General features: G+C 49.4%; 1 protein-coding gene across 1 annotated transcript in view; it reads right to left on the bottom strand.

Moving 5' to 3' along the window:
- LOC135908327 (uncharacterized) overlaps window positions 1–14,568 on the bottom strand; it is a 165,504-nt gene that overhangs the window by 75,085 nt on the left and 75,851 nt on the right. Inside the window, exon 4 of the mRNA XM_065440086.2 lies at window positions 10,971–11,123. Within this exon, the coding sequence (XP_065296158.1) occupies window positions 10,971–11,123 (153 nt within the window). The remainder of the gene's footprint in view (window positions 1–10,970; window positions 11,124–14,568) is intronic.

The raw sequence follows: 14,568 nt of genomic DNA, 5'->3' as shown, positions 1-14,568 counted from the left end.
AATGGGCGTAGCCAAGCTGACGACGATGATGATGAGTGTATCCCCTAGTCGGCGTCAAGCGATGATTCCATGCTGTCTGGATGCATGGTCGATTACTTGGCTCCGCAAGTTTTCTCAGTTCTGCAGCTAGTTCGGGACTCTCTACAGGATAACGGGCGCCAGTGTCCACGAGGGCAGTGACCGTGTCTTTGTCGACCTGGATGGGGATGTTCGCGGAAATACTTTTGTCGTCGATGACATGCCTCTGAAAGGGAATCATTGGACTTCGGCTGGCGTGCCGAAGAAAGAGCGTGTTTTATTGATCGGTCAGCAGCAGCCCCACCTCCTGAGACCGCTATTCCTAATTTTCGAGGAGTGTGCTTGGAGTCGTTGTCTTCTCCCAGTTCCATGAGCAAATGCTGAGTGACGATCAGGTGATGTGGAACGTGGAGGAGGTCCAGAGCGGAACTGACGCCGCTGAAAAGTCGCGGACTTGTGGCTCGCGAAGTACTCGGCAATAGCTCAGACACGCTCACCATTATGTGGTCGACGTGCATCTCCGCGAAACCCAGGAACGCGCATCTGCCTGTATGTGCACTCTCTCTACAGTCTACTAGATTCATCGCAATAGTAGCAGAGCGGCCGATTCTCGGCAACGCACCACACATTTGATTTCCGCACGCTTAGACTTGGGCTTGCGTAGGCCGCTGGGAAAGTATTGTGCCGCCGGTTGCACAGATGTATAGCGCGGATAGCCAACTGCCGACATACGAGCTCTTAAGGCTTCGGCTTAGGTCAGGAGAGGGGCATGGCTTGCCGGCACGAGCAGCGGTTGTACCTGCTGCTTGACGTTTTCGCGGACCACGTTCACGCAGTCACGTCGGGTTTTATATTATATATATAAGCGGCTTCTTGCAAACGTTTACAAGCGTCGTACGAAAAGAGCGAGCCCAAGCACTACTAGAAACCAGAGTGCAGCTGCCAAACGAGACGATCGCGATCTTTACGGAGGAGATGGCCCGTCTTTTCCAGCATACCGACCCAGAAATGTGAGACGAGAAAAAAGTCCGCTTCCTGATGCGGGGTGTCAAGCAAGAACTTTTCGCAGGACTTATCCGTAACCCGCCGAAGACCGTAGCTGAGTTTTCTGCAGAGGCATCGACGATCGAGAAAACTCTGGAGATGCGCACCCGGCAATATAACCGCCAGGGGCTCACGCCGCAGTACGCCATCCAAGGACTGGATTCCGACAACCTTCAGGAGACCATCAGGGCCATTGTGCGCGAAAAACTGCGCAAGGTCCTGCCTTCGTCGGAGCCCCAAGTGGCTTCGATCGCCGACATCGTGAAAGAAGAGGTGCACCGATCACATGGAGTTCCCGAGCTGCGACCACAATTACCGCAGCCCCAGCCAGAAGCGATGACATACGCCGCCGTCGCACGCCGTCAAGGTCCCCCTCCGCGACCACGCCAGGGCCCTGCAACGACGCAATTCCGTCGTCCGCCGCCGCCGCCGCCAGCACGCCCACCCGTCGCCCAGCGCACCTACGCGAGGAAGACGGACATTTGGCGAGCCCCTGACCACCGCCCGCTCTGCTACCACTGCGGAGAAGCTGGTCACGTTTACCGACGATGTCCATACCGGGAGATGAAACTGCGAGGTTTCGCCGTGAACGCTCCGCGCCCGTAGCAAGGTGAACGCCCCCGCGATATCGCCGATTACCTCGCCGCTACTCAGTGGAGCTCTCGACGACCATCGCGTTCGCCATCATCAGGCCGCTACCTCTCGCCGCAGCGCCGACCATACATACACTGGCACAGCCCGGGGCCCGTCAGCGAGCCCATATCCGGAAAACTAAAAGCAGCAACCGATGGAGGTGCGGTTGCTGTTCGTCGAACTGACGGAGATCCTCCGCCGCCGACGAAGACACCGAAGAAACTACCTCGACGGTGCAACGAGATGCCACCATCGCGACGAAATCAGGAAGCCAAGACTACACCGACGAAAGACGACTTGATGACACGACGTTCCAGCTTCAGCTCAACGCGACGCAGCCGTGACCCGACTCCAAGACCCAACTGCAACGCCAGACAACGAACCACCGACCTCGACGTACTTCTCGACGGCCACGCAGTCACTACTTTAGTTGACACAGGGGCCGATTACTCCGTAATGAGTGGACACATCGCCGCCCAGTTGAAGAAGGTTAAGACTGCATAGGAGGGCCCCCAAATTCGGACCGCTGGAGGACACCTCATTACGCCGACTGGAATCTGCACGGCAAGGATTACCGTTCATGACCGGACTTACCCTGCTACCTTCGTTGTCCTCCAACAGTGTTCACGAGACGTCATTCTCGGCATGGACTTCCTGAATCAACATGGCGCAGTCATCGACCTGAAGTCGAAATCGATAACGCTGTCACAAGATCAAGCGATACCGCCGGAGAGCTGTCGTAGTCACCACGCCTTGAGTGTGCTTGAAGATCAAGTAAGCATCCCGCCTCGCTCCAGCATTGTCATTTCGGTCGGCACCGAAACACCCGCTGAGGTAGAAGGCGTCATCGAAGGCGACCAACCTCTACTGCTCGACCGTGAAATTTGCGTCGCAAGAGGGATCGCTCGACTCCACGGAGGGCAAGTTGAAGTTATGCTAACCAACTTCAACCAAGAGTTCAAGCACATCAACAAGGGCACGACAATCGCATACATCGAGGAAATCGTGGAAACCAGCAATTCCTTTGTCCTGTCGGATTCATCCGCATCTACCCCGATGAGAATTGTCCCCGAACCAGACTTCGACGTGAATCCAAGTCTTCCTATGAGTAAGCAGCAACAGATCAGAAGTCTTCTCCGACGATACAAAGACTGCTTTTCGACGTCATCGAGGATTCGACAAACACCAGTTGCAAAGCATCGCATAATAACCGAAGAGAGCGCTCGACCACTCCGCCAGAGCCCTTACCGAGTTTCGACGCGAGAACGTGAAGCTATTAGGCAACAAGTCGATGAAATTCTGCGTGACGACATCATCGAGCCGTCGAAAAGCCCGTGGGCCTCCCCTGTATTCCTGGTAAAGAAAAAGGACGGAACCCTACGCTCTGCGTCGATTATCGTCGACTGAACAAGATCACGAAGAAGGATGTGTACCCCCTTCTACGGATAGACGACGCATTGGATCGGCTCTGCAACGCTAAATACTTCTCGTCGATGGACCTCAAGTCTGGCTACTGGCAAATAGAAGTCGACGAGAGAGATCGCGAAAAAACTGCCTTCATCACGCCAGACGGCCTCTACGAGTTCATGGTCATGCCATTCGGGCTCTGCTCGGCGCCTGCAACGTTTCAGCGCGTCATGGACACGGTGCTAGCCGGACTGAAGTGGCAGACGTGCCTTGTTTACCTGGATGACGTCGTTGTCTTCGCCGGAAATTTCCACGATCACCTTAGGCGGCTTGCGACCGTGTTAGAAGCCATCAAGTCATCAGGGCTCACTCTGAAGCCGGAAAAGTGCCGTTTCACTTACGGTGAGCTTTCGTTCCTAGGCCACGTGATCAGCAAATCAGGAGTACGCCCCGACCCACAGAAGACAGCTGCCATCGCAAAGTTCCCGCAGCCAACCAACAAGAAGGCAGTGCGCAGATTCCTTGGCATGTGTGCCTACTATAGGCGCTTTGCCAAGGACTTTTCGCGCATCGCGGAGCCGCTAACACATCTAACCAAATGTGATGTCGCGTTCAAGTGCGAAGCGCCGCAAGCCAAGGCATTTCAAGAACTCAAAGGATGCATGGAGTCACCGCCGGTACTTGCACACTTCGACGAGGACGCCTATACCGAAATCCACACTGACGCCAGTAGCCTAGGCCTCGGTGCCGTCCTAGTCCAGAGGAAAGAAGGACTTGAAAGGGTGATATCGTATGCTATCCGGTCACTGTCAAAAGCGGAAAGCAACTATTCTAACGACTGAAAAGGAATGCCTCGCCATCATTTGGGCTACAGATAAATTCCGCCCTCACCTCTATGGCAGGCCATTCAAAGTCGTCAGTGACCATCACGCATTGTGTTGGCTAGCTAACTTAAAGGACCCTTCAGGACGGCTGGCGCGGTGGAGCCTCAGACTACAAGAATATGACGTCACGGTAATATACAAGTCCGGAAGAAAACACTCCGACGCCGACTGCTTATCGCGCGCCCCCATCGATCCCCCGCCGCAAGACGACGAGGAAGACGACGCTTTCCTTGGGATAATAAGCGCGGAAGACTTCACTAAACAGCAACGAGCCGACCCGCAGCTAAAAGGCCTCGTCGAGTATTTGGAAGGGAACACCGACGTTGTCCCTAGGACATTTAAGCGCGCGTTGTCTTCGTTCACGCTACAAAACAACCTGCTCGTGAAGAACTTCTCACCAGCCCGCGCCAGCTACCTTCTTGTTGTACCGTCAGCGCTACGTCCAGAAATACTGCACGCCCTACACGACAATCCAACCGCTGGGCACCTAGGATTCTCCAGTACGCTGTCGCGAATACAGGAAAGGTATTACTGGCCGCGCCTGACCGCCGACGTCGCCCGTTACGTCAAGACATGCCGAGACTGTCAACTACGCAAGACACGACCGACAAGGCCAGCAGGATTGCTACAGCCGATGGAACCTCCTCACCGACCATTCCAGCAGATGGGGATGGATTTGTTGGGGCCGTTTCCGATATCAAAATCCGGGAATAAGTGGATCGTCGTGGCGACGGACTATCTCACCCGTTTTGCTGAAACTAAAGCTCTACCGAAAGGCAGCGCAGCCGAAGTGGCGAAATGTTTCGTGGAGAACATCCTGCTGCGACATGGTGCCCCAGAAGTCCTCATCACCGACACAGGAACGGCTTTTACAGCAGAGCTCACCCAAGCCATTCTACAGTACAGCCAGACAAGCCACAGGAGGACAACTGCCTACCATCCGCAGACGAATGGTCCCACGGAGCGCCTGAACAAGACCCTCGCCGACATGCTAGCAATGTGCGTCGACGTCGAACACAAGACGTGGGACGCCGTCCTGCCGTACGTAACCTTTGCGTACAACACGGTGGTGCAAGAAACAACACAGATCACGCCGTTTAAGTTGGTTTACGGCAGGAACCCGACGACGACGCTTGACGCCATGCTGCCGCACGTAATTGACGAAGAGAATGTTGACGTCGCTAGCTATCTCCAGCGCGCCGAAGAAGCCCGACAGCTCGCCCACCTGCGAATCAAGAGCCAGCAGAGGACCGACAGCCGACACTACAACCTCCGACGACGCTTCGTCGAGTACCAAGCTGGCGACCGTGTTTGGGTCTGGACCCCGATACGCCGACGAGGACTCAGTGAGAAACTACTCCTACGCTATTTCGGACCCTAGGTGATCCGACGTATTGACGCTCTGGACTATGAGGTCCTGCCAGACGGCATTTCGCATTCACAGCGGCGCCGCGCACGATCTGAAGTGGTCCACGTGGTGCGCCTTAAACCCTTTTACGGACGCTGACGAACTTCGCCATTTTTGTTCTTTTCTTTGCTACGAGTGCAGCATCGGGTCGATGCTTCTTAAGAGGGGGGTATTGACACGTGTACTTATCTTTATCGAGCGACCAGGTTTCGCCACCTAACAAATGTTATCGCACAGCGCGGGACGCGCCTGCATGTATCCGAAGTCTCTGGAAAGTTATCGATGCTTCTATCCGCTGTCTGTTGTCGCCGAACCATGTGTTATCTGATTTCATCGCGTAACACGAATGGCGTAGAACTTTGTGGATGGCACGCGGGTCCGAACGATTAGTCTGGAACATTCGATGACTGCTCTATAAAAGCCGACGCGCTTGACCCACTGATCAGATTTACGACGATCGCCGACTGTGTTCGCCGCTCTCGTTGTGCTTTAAGTGTAGCCTGTTTTGTGGGCACAGGTTCGCCCAATAAAAGCTAGTTTTTGCTTTTCACAGTATTGCTACTGTGTTCTTTGACGTCACGACCACGTGACAATACACTGGCGGCAGTGCCTCTATCGAGATGACAGTTTTCGCTTGTACCCGACGAACTCACACAATGTAATACGCGCTTGAGAGTTGCTACCGGAGCAATAGTAACGGCACGAGCAGCGGTGCGCTCTCTAAGGAGCAAGACATGTCGACGGCGTTTAGTTATTGCTCGGGGTTGGCAATACCCATGCTACTTGGCGGGAATTTTATTCCCACGAAAACAGTGTTGGATTTCAGAAACGGCGGCTTGCGAGTTCTTGTCGAAAAATGCACTTTTGAGGATGCGCAGAAACAACAGCTCGTGTGCGCGCTGGAGCCGTTCGCAACCGTGTTCACGGAAAGGCCAGGCTGCGCTCATGTACCGCATCCATAAAGGAAATCCACTACCTTGGAAATGCAACCCAGGATTACTGAGTGCGCACAAGCGTGCGTTCCTGAAGGAGGTTATTCACACCGATGTGGTGAGAGTGTTACAGAGGCCTTCGGCTTTTCGTGTAGTTCTAGCGCCTCAAAAAGATGGCACAGCTCGGTTATGCGTAGACTATCGACGCTTAACAGACGCCACGGCTCGGGATGCTTATCCGTTTCCCTTAATTCAGTCGATTCTGTCAGGTATGCATAGTGCAACGGCATTCACTGCAGCCGAGTGCTCTACGTGATTTTCGCAAAATTAAATGGAACCAGCTGATATCCCTTAATCCACTTGCTATAAAGGACTCTTCGAATGTGTCCGCATGCCATTTGGTTTGAAGAGCTCACGTAGTGGTTTCCTACGCCTAATGAATATTGTTCTCTACGAAGGGCGGTACAAAGTCGTGCTATAGTATGTAAGGATGATGTCATCTTCTCGCGCAATATTGAGGAGCACTTAGAACACCTTGTCATCGTTATTCAGAAACTGCAGATTCGGATTTACCGTGAAACCAAAAAACGCCTAGTTAGGGTGGTGAAGAGTAGACTTGCTAGGTTTTATTGTGAACGATGGTCAGCTTCTTCCTAATGACGTGAAGCTTCGCGTCATTGCAGACTATCCTTGCCCGCGCGAGGTCAACAGCTTGGGTTAAATTAGAATGATTAGATCCTACCGTTCTTTCATAGCATGCTACGCAGATCTCACCATTCCGCTTATTCAAATATCACGGAAAGGCGCAATATGGAGTTGGGGTGACTGAGCACAACGCATTTAGAACACTGATCAGTGTACTTGCTGAGATCACAGCTCTAAAACTCCTAGACTTAAGCAAGCCGTTTGTGCTACAAACAGACGCTACCTACTACGGTCTAGGCGCTGTTCTACTACAGGAATCGGAGGGTGAGTCAGCCAGTTGCATGCTACTTCCCAGTTGAGTCGCTACTTGCCAGTTGAGTTCTACTTGGCCAGGCATGCGGGAGGACGTTTAACTATATCCACAAACCGTTTAATTTGTAAACGAGTAAAACCACGTGTTGGGATCCCACCGGGCTTGATGCAGCCAGTTCTAACTCAAAGCTCCTGTCAAAGTGTCGCGTGAGAAGTAATGTGCCCTTTCCCCCGAACACCTAAGGGCAACCGCTATTTGTTGGTGGATACTGACCACTTCACGAAGTGGGTCGACTTATACCCATTGCGTGCTCTTACTTCACGGAACATGTGGTGCTGTCTCCTTGGTGTTTTCTCGCGTTTTGGTTTCCCACCACAACTGATAACCCACGAGGCCACTCACTTCACGAGTCGCACATTCTCTAAGACACGCTCTGACTTTGGCATCAAATACAAAAAGACAACGCAATACCATCCAAGGGTTAACATAACAGAACGCATCTACAGGAACCTGAGGTCCATGCTGATGACACATACCACCGATCAGATGGAATTGGACGCTAAGCTTTCGGAAATATCATTTGCAGCGCGTGCTACGGTCAACAGATCCACAGGTTTTACACCTACATATCTGGACGTTGGCAGGGAAATTTCATTTCTGCTAACCCATACATTGGTATCGTCGCATTTGGTCTATTTCGCTAATGGCAATTTTGGCAATGCACGACGCAACCAGCTTACAAACGCTATCACTGCTGCTTGTGAGGAATTGCATAACGCTCGACTCAAGCAAACAAGTGAATATAACTCGCAAGTTTCATAGGTCTGTTGATGGTCACTGCATTTCGCACAAGTTTGACGCTCTCGGTAGCTGAGCGAACCATGGCCAAAACGCTCTAATTTGAAACATCTGGGGAGATTTGGCACGTGTGGTTTAACACGGAGCTTGATGTACCCGGCCTTGATAGACTCGGGCAGGACACTTGAAGCGAAGGTGAAGATTAGGTGCTTGGTCTGGATTTATTTGCCATCCAGCCTCATAATTCTTTTGACATTGACAACATTCTGCTCACTTAAGCCCTCCAAGAGCTCAGCCTCTGTCAGCTCTAGCAAATCTTCGCCCAAGGTAAAGCCGTGCGGTTAGGAGTTACTGGAACTTGAACATCCCCAAATGACACTAGACTGGACAGCTTTCCGTACTGTTTCTGTCATAGACCTTCAAGAGGAGACCACCATTTGCTATTCTTGATGCCTTGCAACTTGGTCTAAGAACCTCAGTTAGAGACTTGGAAACTCGAAAAGAAGGTGATTTTTCGTACTTGTTTATCGGATTTTTCTGAGTGAATGACGTGGAATCGCGGAAATTTCGGTCTTTGACATCCAAAGAACAGGAACACATCTTCCGTGCGCCCTCTTTTTGAGGGCGATCAGGGAGTGGAGGGAAGGAACTACCCATAAATATATTTAAAATTTCAGACTCCATGGTGGCTGACCCACCATGGAGTATTTAAAGGGCACGCTGCGGGGGCTGTGAAACAGGTCTTTCAAACGCCAGCTGTACGTTACCGCTATAACCGAATATGACATAACCTAAGTAGGCTACTCATACAGAGTTAACTCTCGCTACCTAGAAAATGGGAAGTAATGCAGAAGAGAGGAGAAAAGAGGGAAGGTTAAAAGTGAGACAGAAAGACAAAAATTGCAGAGGAGGACAGGAAAAGGCAACTAGCGATTTCCCACAGATCGGTAAGTCCTGAGGTGGTATCTACGTGAAGCCGCGGCCAAAGGGGTGCGTTGCGTCGCCGAGAGGCCTTGAAGGTCCAAACACAGAGCATCGTCTCAACGCCCGGGATCCCTTTTCCCGCGGACACTGCTAAGCCCCTCATGGTTAGACGCAGGAGGGTCCAGCCCTCATGTGTTCGGATACGTGCTGTTGCAACACACCAAACATCTGCTGACGCAGATGCCCCTATGTGTCCATAAGTTGCGGGTCGAAAGTAGCCATCGGGTCCAGATTTGCCAACAAACATTCGCGAAAACGGCGTGGTTGCTTAGCCACTACGGCGTTGCGCCCCTAAGCACGAGGTCGCGAGATCGAATCGCGGCCGCCACGAACACACCTGGATGGGGCGGAATGCAAATTTTCTTGCTTTTCTTGAAAAGAAAGGCAAGAAAATTTGAGGTTACCTAAACACCTATGAGTTGTGAATGCGAAAGCATTATTGTCCAATTGAACACGGCTGAGCGGTCCTCCAGTTTTGCGCTATGGTAATAACCGGCTTTTTAACTCATGGTTCATTGGACGCTTTTGCAATGGTGAGCTCCCGCTAATGATTTTGTTATGCCCAACATATGATGTTGAGCGTATTCTGCACATTTCCTTTTCATGATGACAGTCTCCTTTGAGTAATTCAGCTATATAAACATACTCTTGCACATATGATTAAGGCAGACGTTAAATCATGTATTCTCGTTTTCTGGCAAGGCTATTGAATGTTACCTGGTCTTCTGCTGCACGTTAATCTTCAGTCGTACTCTAACACTTTTTCGGATCACGTCCTCAGTCTTCTATTGCTAGTCATCTCTAGCGATGCTAAACAGGATAATTCCATGAGCATACTGTTGGTTGCATGACTATTGCCGTTGACCTACACTCGTAATCTTTCGCACTTAAATTCCTAGAATACTTCTAAGCATGCAGTGCTTAGCATTGGAGAGGTCTATTCTTGCGTGAGGCCTCTTCGATCGGTATCTTGTCATTTTTCTTTTGGAAAATGAACGTAGTTCTGGAGTCCCTATCGACACTTGCTAAGGCATTCACGTATGCTTCATTTACTAATCGAGTATTTCATGCCTCTATGACTACTGGTATCGCCCTTGAACCAAATGCATTTGTCCAATCTCCGAAAGCCATACAATGAAGTCGGTTGAAAATCTAAGAAATACCTCATTGATGTCATTCATCTGATTCATTGTAGAAGGCTGCTTCCTGAAGCTAACCAGTTCTTAGGCTTGATTGAAGTTACGTATAGCCCTGAGTCTACTGGAAACTACGTTGGTGAATATTTTGTACAATACTGAAAGCAACCACCGGCCTCCTCCTAATGGGAATATAGTTCTTCAATTCTTTGACGCCTTCCGTCATATGGATTAGCGTGATGTGGAAAGTCTTCCAACTCTCTCGTATACTTGAAGCCTTAAGGCATTGCGTATAAAGGGCCGCATGCTTTTCGTGTATACTAGCCTCTGCATCATTAGTTAAATGGACTATTATTCCATGATTTTCTGCCACCTATCCCTGGAACACTTCTTACAAAGCTCTTCTGAGCTCATGGCTAGTTACACATTCGTCTTCTGAACCCTCGGCGTAGTTGAACTGCGTGCTCTGCATTTGAGTATAAAATTGCTCTGCCGTTTGTAATATACATCAAAATTGCTGATGACACTGCCGGGCCTATCTTTCATGGCGATCATCTTGCTAATTTCTAGGCTAAGTAGTGTTCTCACTGATTTTATGTTACCTTTTACGACTTTCTTACGTATACCTAATAAAAAAGCATACAAGAAATATGTCAGACAGCAAAATGTTTTCACTGGAAACATCGTCTTCTTTCCTATGCTTAAACACCTGCTTACATACGTTTAACAAAAAAAGCACAACGTTATTAGGTCAGAAAGAATACTCACGTTCAAGAAAAGTTGTGTAGCATCATTTGCGAAAAGGTGTATCTGCATTACTTTGCAGGTGTTGAAATAAGTGTGATGAAAATAGATTTCGTCATTTACAACGCTCCAATCCACTCCGTCGCAGCGGCCGAATTCTAGTCCATTCACGTAGCCCTGTGTAACGAAAACAAAATGTGGCATGTTTGTTTAGGCAGTACGCGTCTTCAAAACCAGCTTCATCAATTCTGTGTAGAGACCTTATATTCGGCTTGTCCTGAAGGCACCGGTCATAAGGCGGATACCTAGATGGCGAACAAAGTCCAGCACCTTTAGGGCGCTTGGAGTGGAAGACTGATACACTAAGGCCCCATGGTCTATGTGTGTGCGTATAAGCCTTTTGTATAGATTGGTGAGGCATTCCTGTCGCTGCCACATGTTGTGTGGGGCAGAATTTTAAGGCTGGTTAGTGATTATATTGTGCTTAGCGTTATACTGACGATTTTAGGTGTACGAAAGGACGTGGACGTACGTAGCGCAAACTACCACTGTTTGATACTATTACAGGACGTGCCTATATACAAGGAGATATGGCGCGCGGCGGGGGGGGGATATAAAACATATGAGAAGGTGACGACATGTGGTTATACTTTGGGCCAGACATACATCGTCCAATTGCACCGGTTCGCCCTGGCAAACTCCACCTCAGCATCGATAAGCGCGATGGATGGAGTGCTTACGCACATCTCTTTCTCTTTAGCCATCGCAAGTGCCTCCCATATTTCTCGCTCCGTTTTTGTTTTTGATGTGCCAATGACTGTGGTGCTTTCTAGTAGCGGAGAGCATTTGCATTGTTTGGAGGGTGCAGCCAAGTTGCTCGCTGGTGTCAGAAACTGGCACGTGTATGTGTGCTTTCGACAACGTCCAGTTTGCCCAATGTACACGTCCCTGAGATGTTTTTGTGTGGAATGAAGCTTAGTTTAAAGTCTAAAATTACGCCTAAAAATGTTTGTTCTCTCTCCACAGGCAATCGGTGTCCATACTGCCCTATGTGAGGATCCGGAACTAAGCTTCTCTTTCTTGAGAACAGGACGCAAGTGCTTTTAATTGTATTTAACCTGCACCCTTTCTGAAACGTCCATTTTGACATGATATTGAGGCAGAGCTGAATCTCTAGCTCGCGGACTGCGAGGTTGCAGGACTTGAATGCCATCAGTACGCGTCATCAACGTCAGTAAAATCAAACATATTTTGCGGAACGTTTGCACACAGAGAAAACGCTTATATTATAAACAGAATGCAACTAAGTGCGCCACTTTGAGGTACACCAAGAGAGAGAGAGAGAGAGATGCAAATGAGAGAAAGGCAGGGAGGTTACCCAGAGTTAAAGCCTCCGAAGAAACAGAACTGGAGTTGTTCACAAGTTTCTTGACAAAATGGGCTGGATAGGGCATCGCCAACTCTAACACAGAATATACGGTTGGATAGGCAACTTTCGATTATATTAAGTATAATACCGAGAGTTCTCTAGAAATTCAACAGTGCCAGGTTGTGTCATATGCTTTTTTGATGTGAAGGAACACGGCGACAAAGAACAATTTGTGGACGAAAGCGTCACTCATGCATGCCTCAATGAGTACGAGGTGGTATAGGTTGTAGAACGACCTTCTCTAAAACCGAATTGACATGGGTTAAGTAATTTGTATTATTCAAGGACATATAATAGCCGACGATTAATAATGTTTTCAAATAACTTGCAGAGGCAACTTGTTACTGTTATGGGCCGGTAACCTGCGACTAAGGAAGAATATTTTCCTTGTTTAGGGATAGGCACCACAATAGCTTCTTTCCATGAACCGGAATGTACCCTGTTGCCCAGATGGTGCTGAAAAAGTACACCAGTACTATGTGTCAGGATGAAGATGTGGACCTGACTCGATCAAGTCCCGGGGCAGACTTCATACAGGTGTTCTAGGAAGCTTTAAGCTCGGCAATGCTAAATGGTAGGTTATATGTTTCATTGGAGTTACATTTACAGTACAGCACTTTATATTACGCTATTGGTTTTTGTTTGAGGAATGCCTTTAAAAAATTTGGCGAACTGCACACTCGCTGGAAAGATTCACCAAGTGCGTTAGCCTGGTTTTCAAGGCTCTCGCCGTTATCGTCCACCAACGGCCATTGGTAAGGTTGCCAACTTGACAATTTCCGTAGTCTGTTCCACACTTTTGCTTCCTGCGTGCAGGAGTTTATATTCGAAAACTATTTTCCCCAGCTGTCTCCTTTGGCTTGATGTTACGTTCGCCTGTCCTGCGACCTCACGTGCTTGAAGTTTAAGAGTTTATCTGCGGTTGGCACTTTCGTAGTAAGCCCAAAGCATTTGTTTGCTTCTTAAGAGCAGTCCTACAATCTGCACTCCACCAGAGAACGGGTCTCTTTTTTGGAGCGGCTTTTCTTCGCGATATGTACTCGAACGCGTACGAATTTTAAAAGCGGTAAAAAAGGCGGCAGCATAGTTGAAATTGAAATCGTTATGAAGATTTCGAGGCATATGCTTCATTCGGTGAAAATTTTCCCACTCGGTCGATTCTGGTGTCCATCGGGGGATCTGTGTAAGGAGATCATGCTGTTCTGATATTCTAAAACAGATGGCAGAATAATCACTGCCATATAGGTTTTTCTGCCCTGCCCATACTGGCAGGGCAGAAGTGTGGCAGATCAGATAGCTAGGTCCATTGCAGAGAAACAGTTGTCTGTTCTGCCATAAAATGTCGCTCTTCTTTATTAAGTAGGCAGGTATCCAAGTTTAAAAAGAACTTCTCGATCACGCGGCCCCTCGCATCACACCACGGGTCACCCCAGAGTGGATTGAGTGCGTTGAGGTCACCGAGTAGGATAAACGGCTACAGAAGCTGGTTTATGAGATATCGGAAATCTAAGCTATTGAGCTTATACTCGAGAGGGATATATAGGGGGCAGATTATTACAACGTTATGAACTACAATCGCACGAATGGCCACTTGCTTGCCACGATTTGAAGCGTGGACTGCAGGCTTGCATAGCAACGCCGCCTGCCGAGGCGAGGGCGTTCTCGCGATCTTTAAGAAATACGATATACGGATTAACGAAGTTTCCCTTCATTTTCAGTAACGGATTCAGGAAGTTTCCCTTCCCTTCATTCAATTTTAGATACATGTCTTAGATGCATAAAAATTCAGGCTGGTGTTTTGCTAACAGTTCCTTATTGTCATCCAGGTTACGCAGTAGACGTCTAGCATTCCACTGAAGGAATAAGAAAAATAGAGGTGTACTCTGCATGCCGATATTTTCACATTTATGTCATGCTTTTCTTTCCGGGACCTGTTATTCCCGGCTTTTCTTTTGCGACATGCTCACAGAACTTGCCAGTCCTTCAACACCGATGATGCCTAGGTGCTTGGACTGGTATCCATTGCGGCTGGGAAGCACTGGATGAGCACGTAGGGCGCGAATAGACATGTGCTTTGGGCCCGCTTTCACGAGGAGAGCCCTTCGGACCACCGAGCCACTATATAGTCCTGGTCCTTCGAAGATGGCCTAGCGGCCCCTCCCGCATCCGTCATGCAGGCCGAAGGGGGAGCCG

The sequence above is a fragment of the Dermacentor albipictus genome, chromosome 6 (assembly GCF_038994185.2).
Source record: "Dermacentor albipictus isolate Rhodes 1998 colony chromosome 6, USDA_Dalb.pri_finalv2, whole genome shotgun sequence".
Taxonomy (NCBI): domain Eukaryota; kingdom Metazoa; phylum Arthropoda; class Arachnida; order Ixodida; family Ixodidae; genus Dermacentor; species Dermacentor albipictus.
The sequence above is the reverse complement of the archived record's forward strand: the minus strand, read 5'-3'. Positions and strand labels throughout refer to the sequence as shown.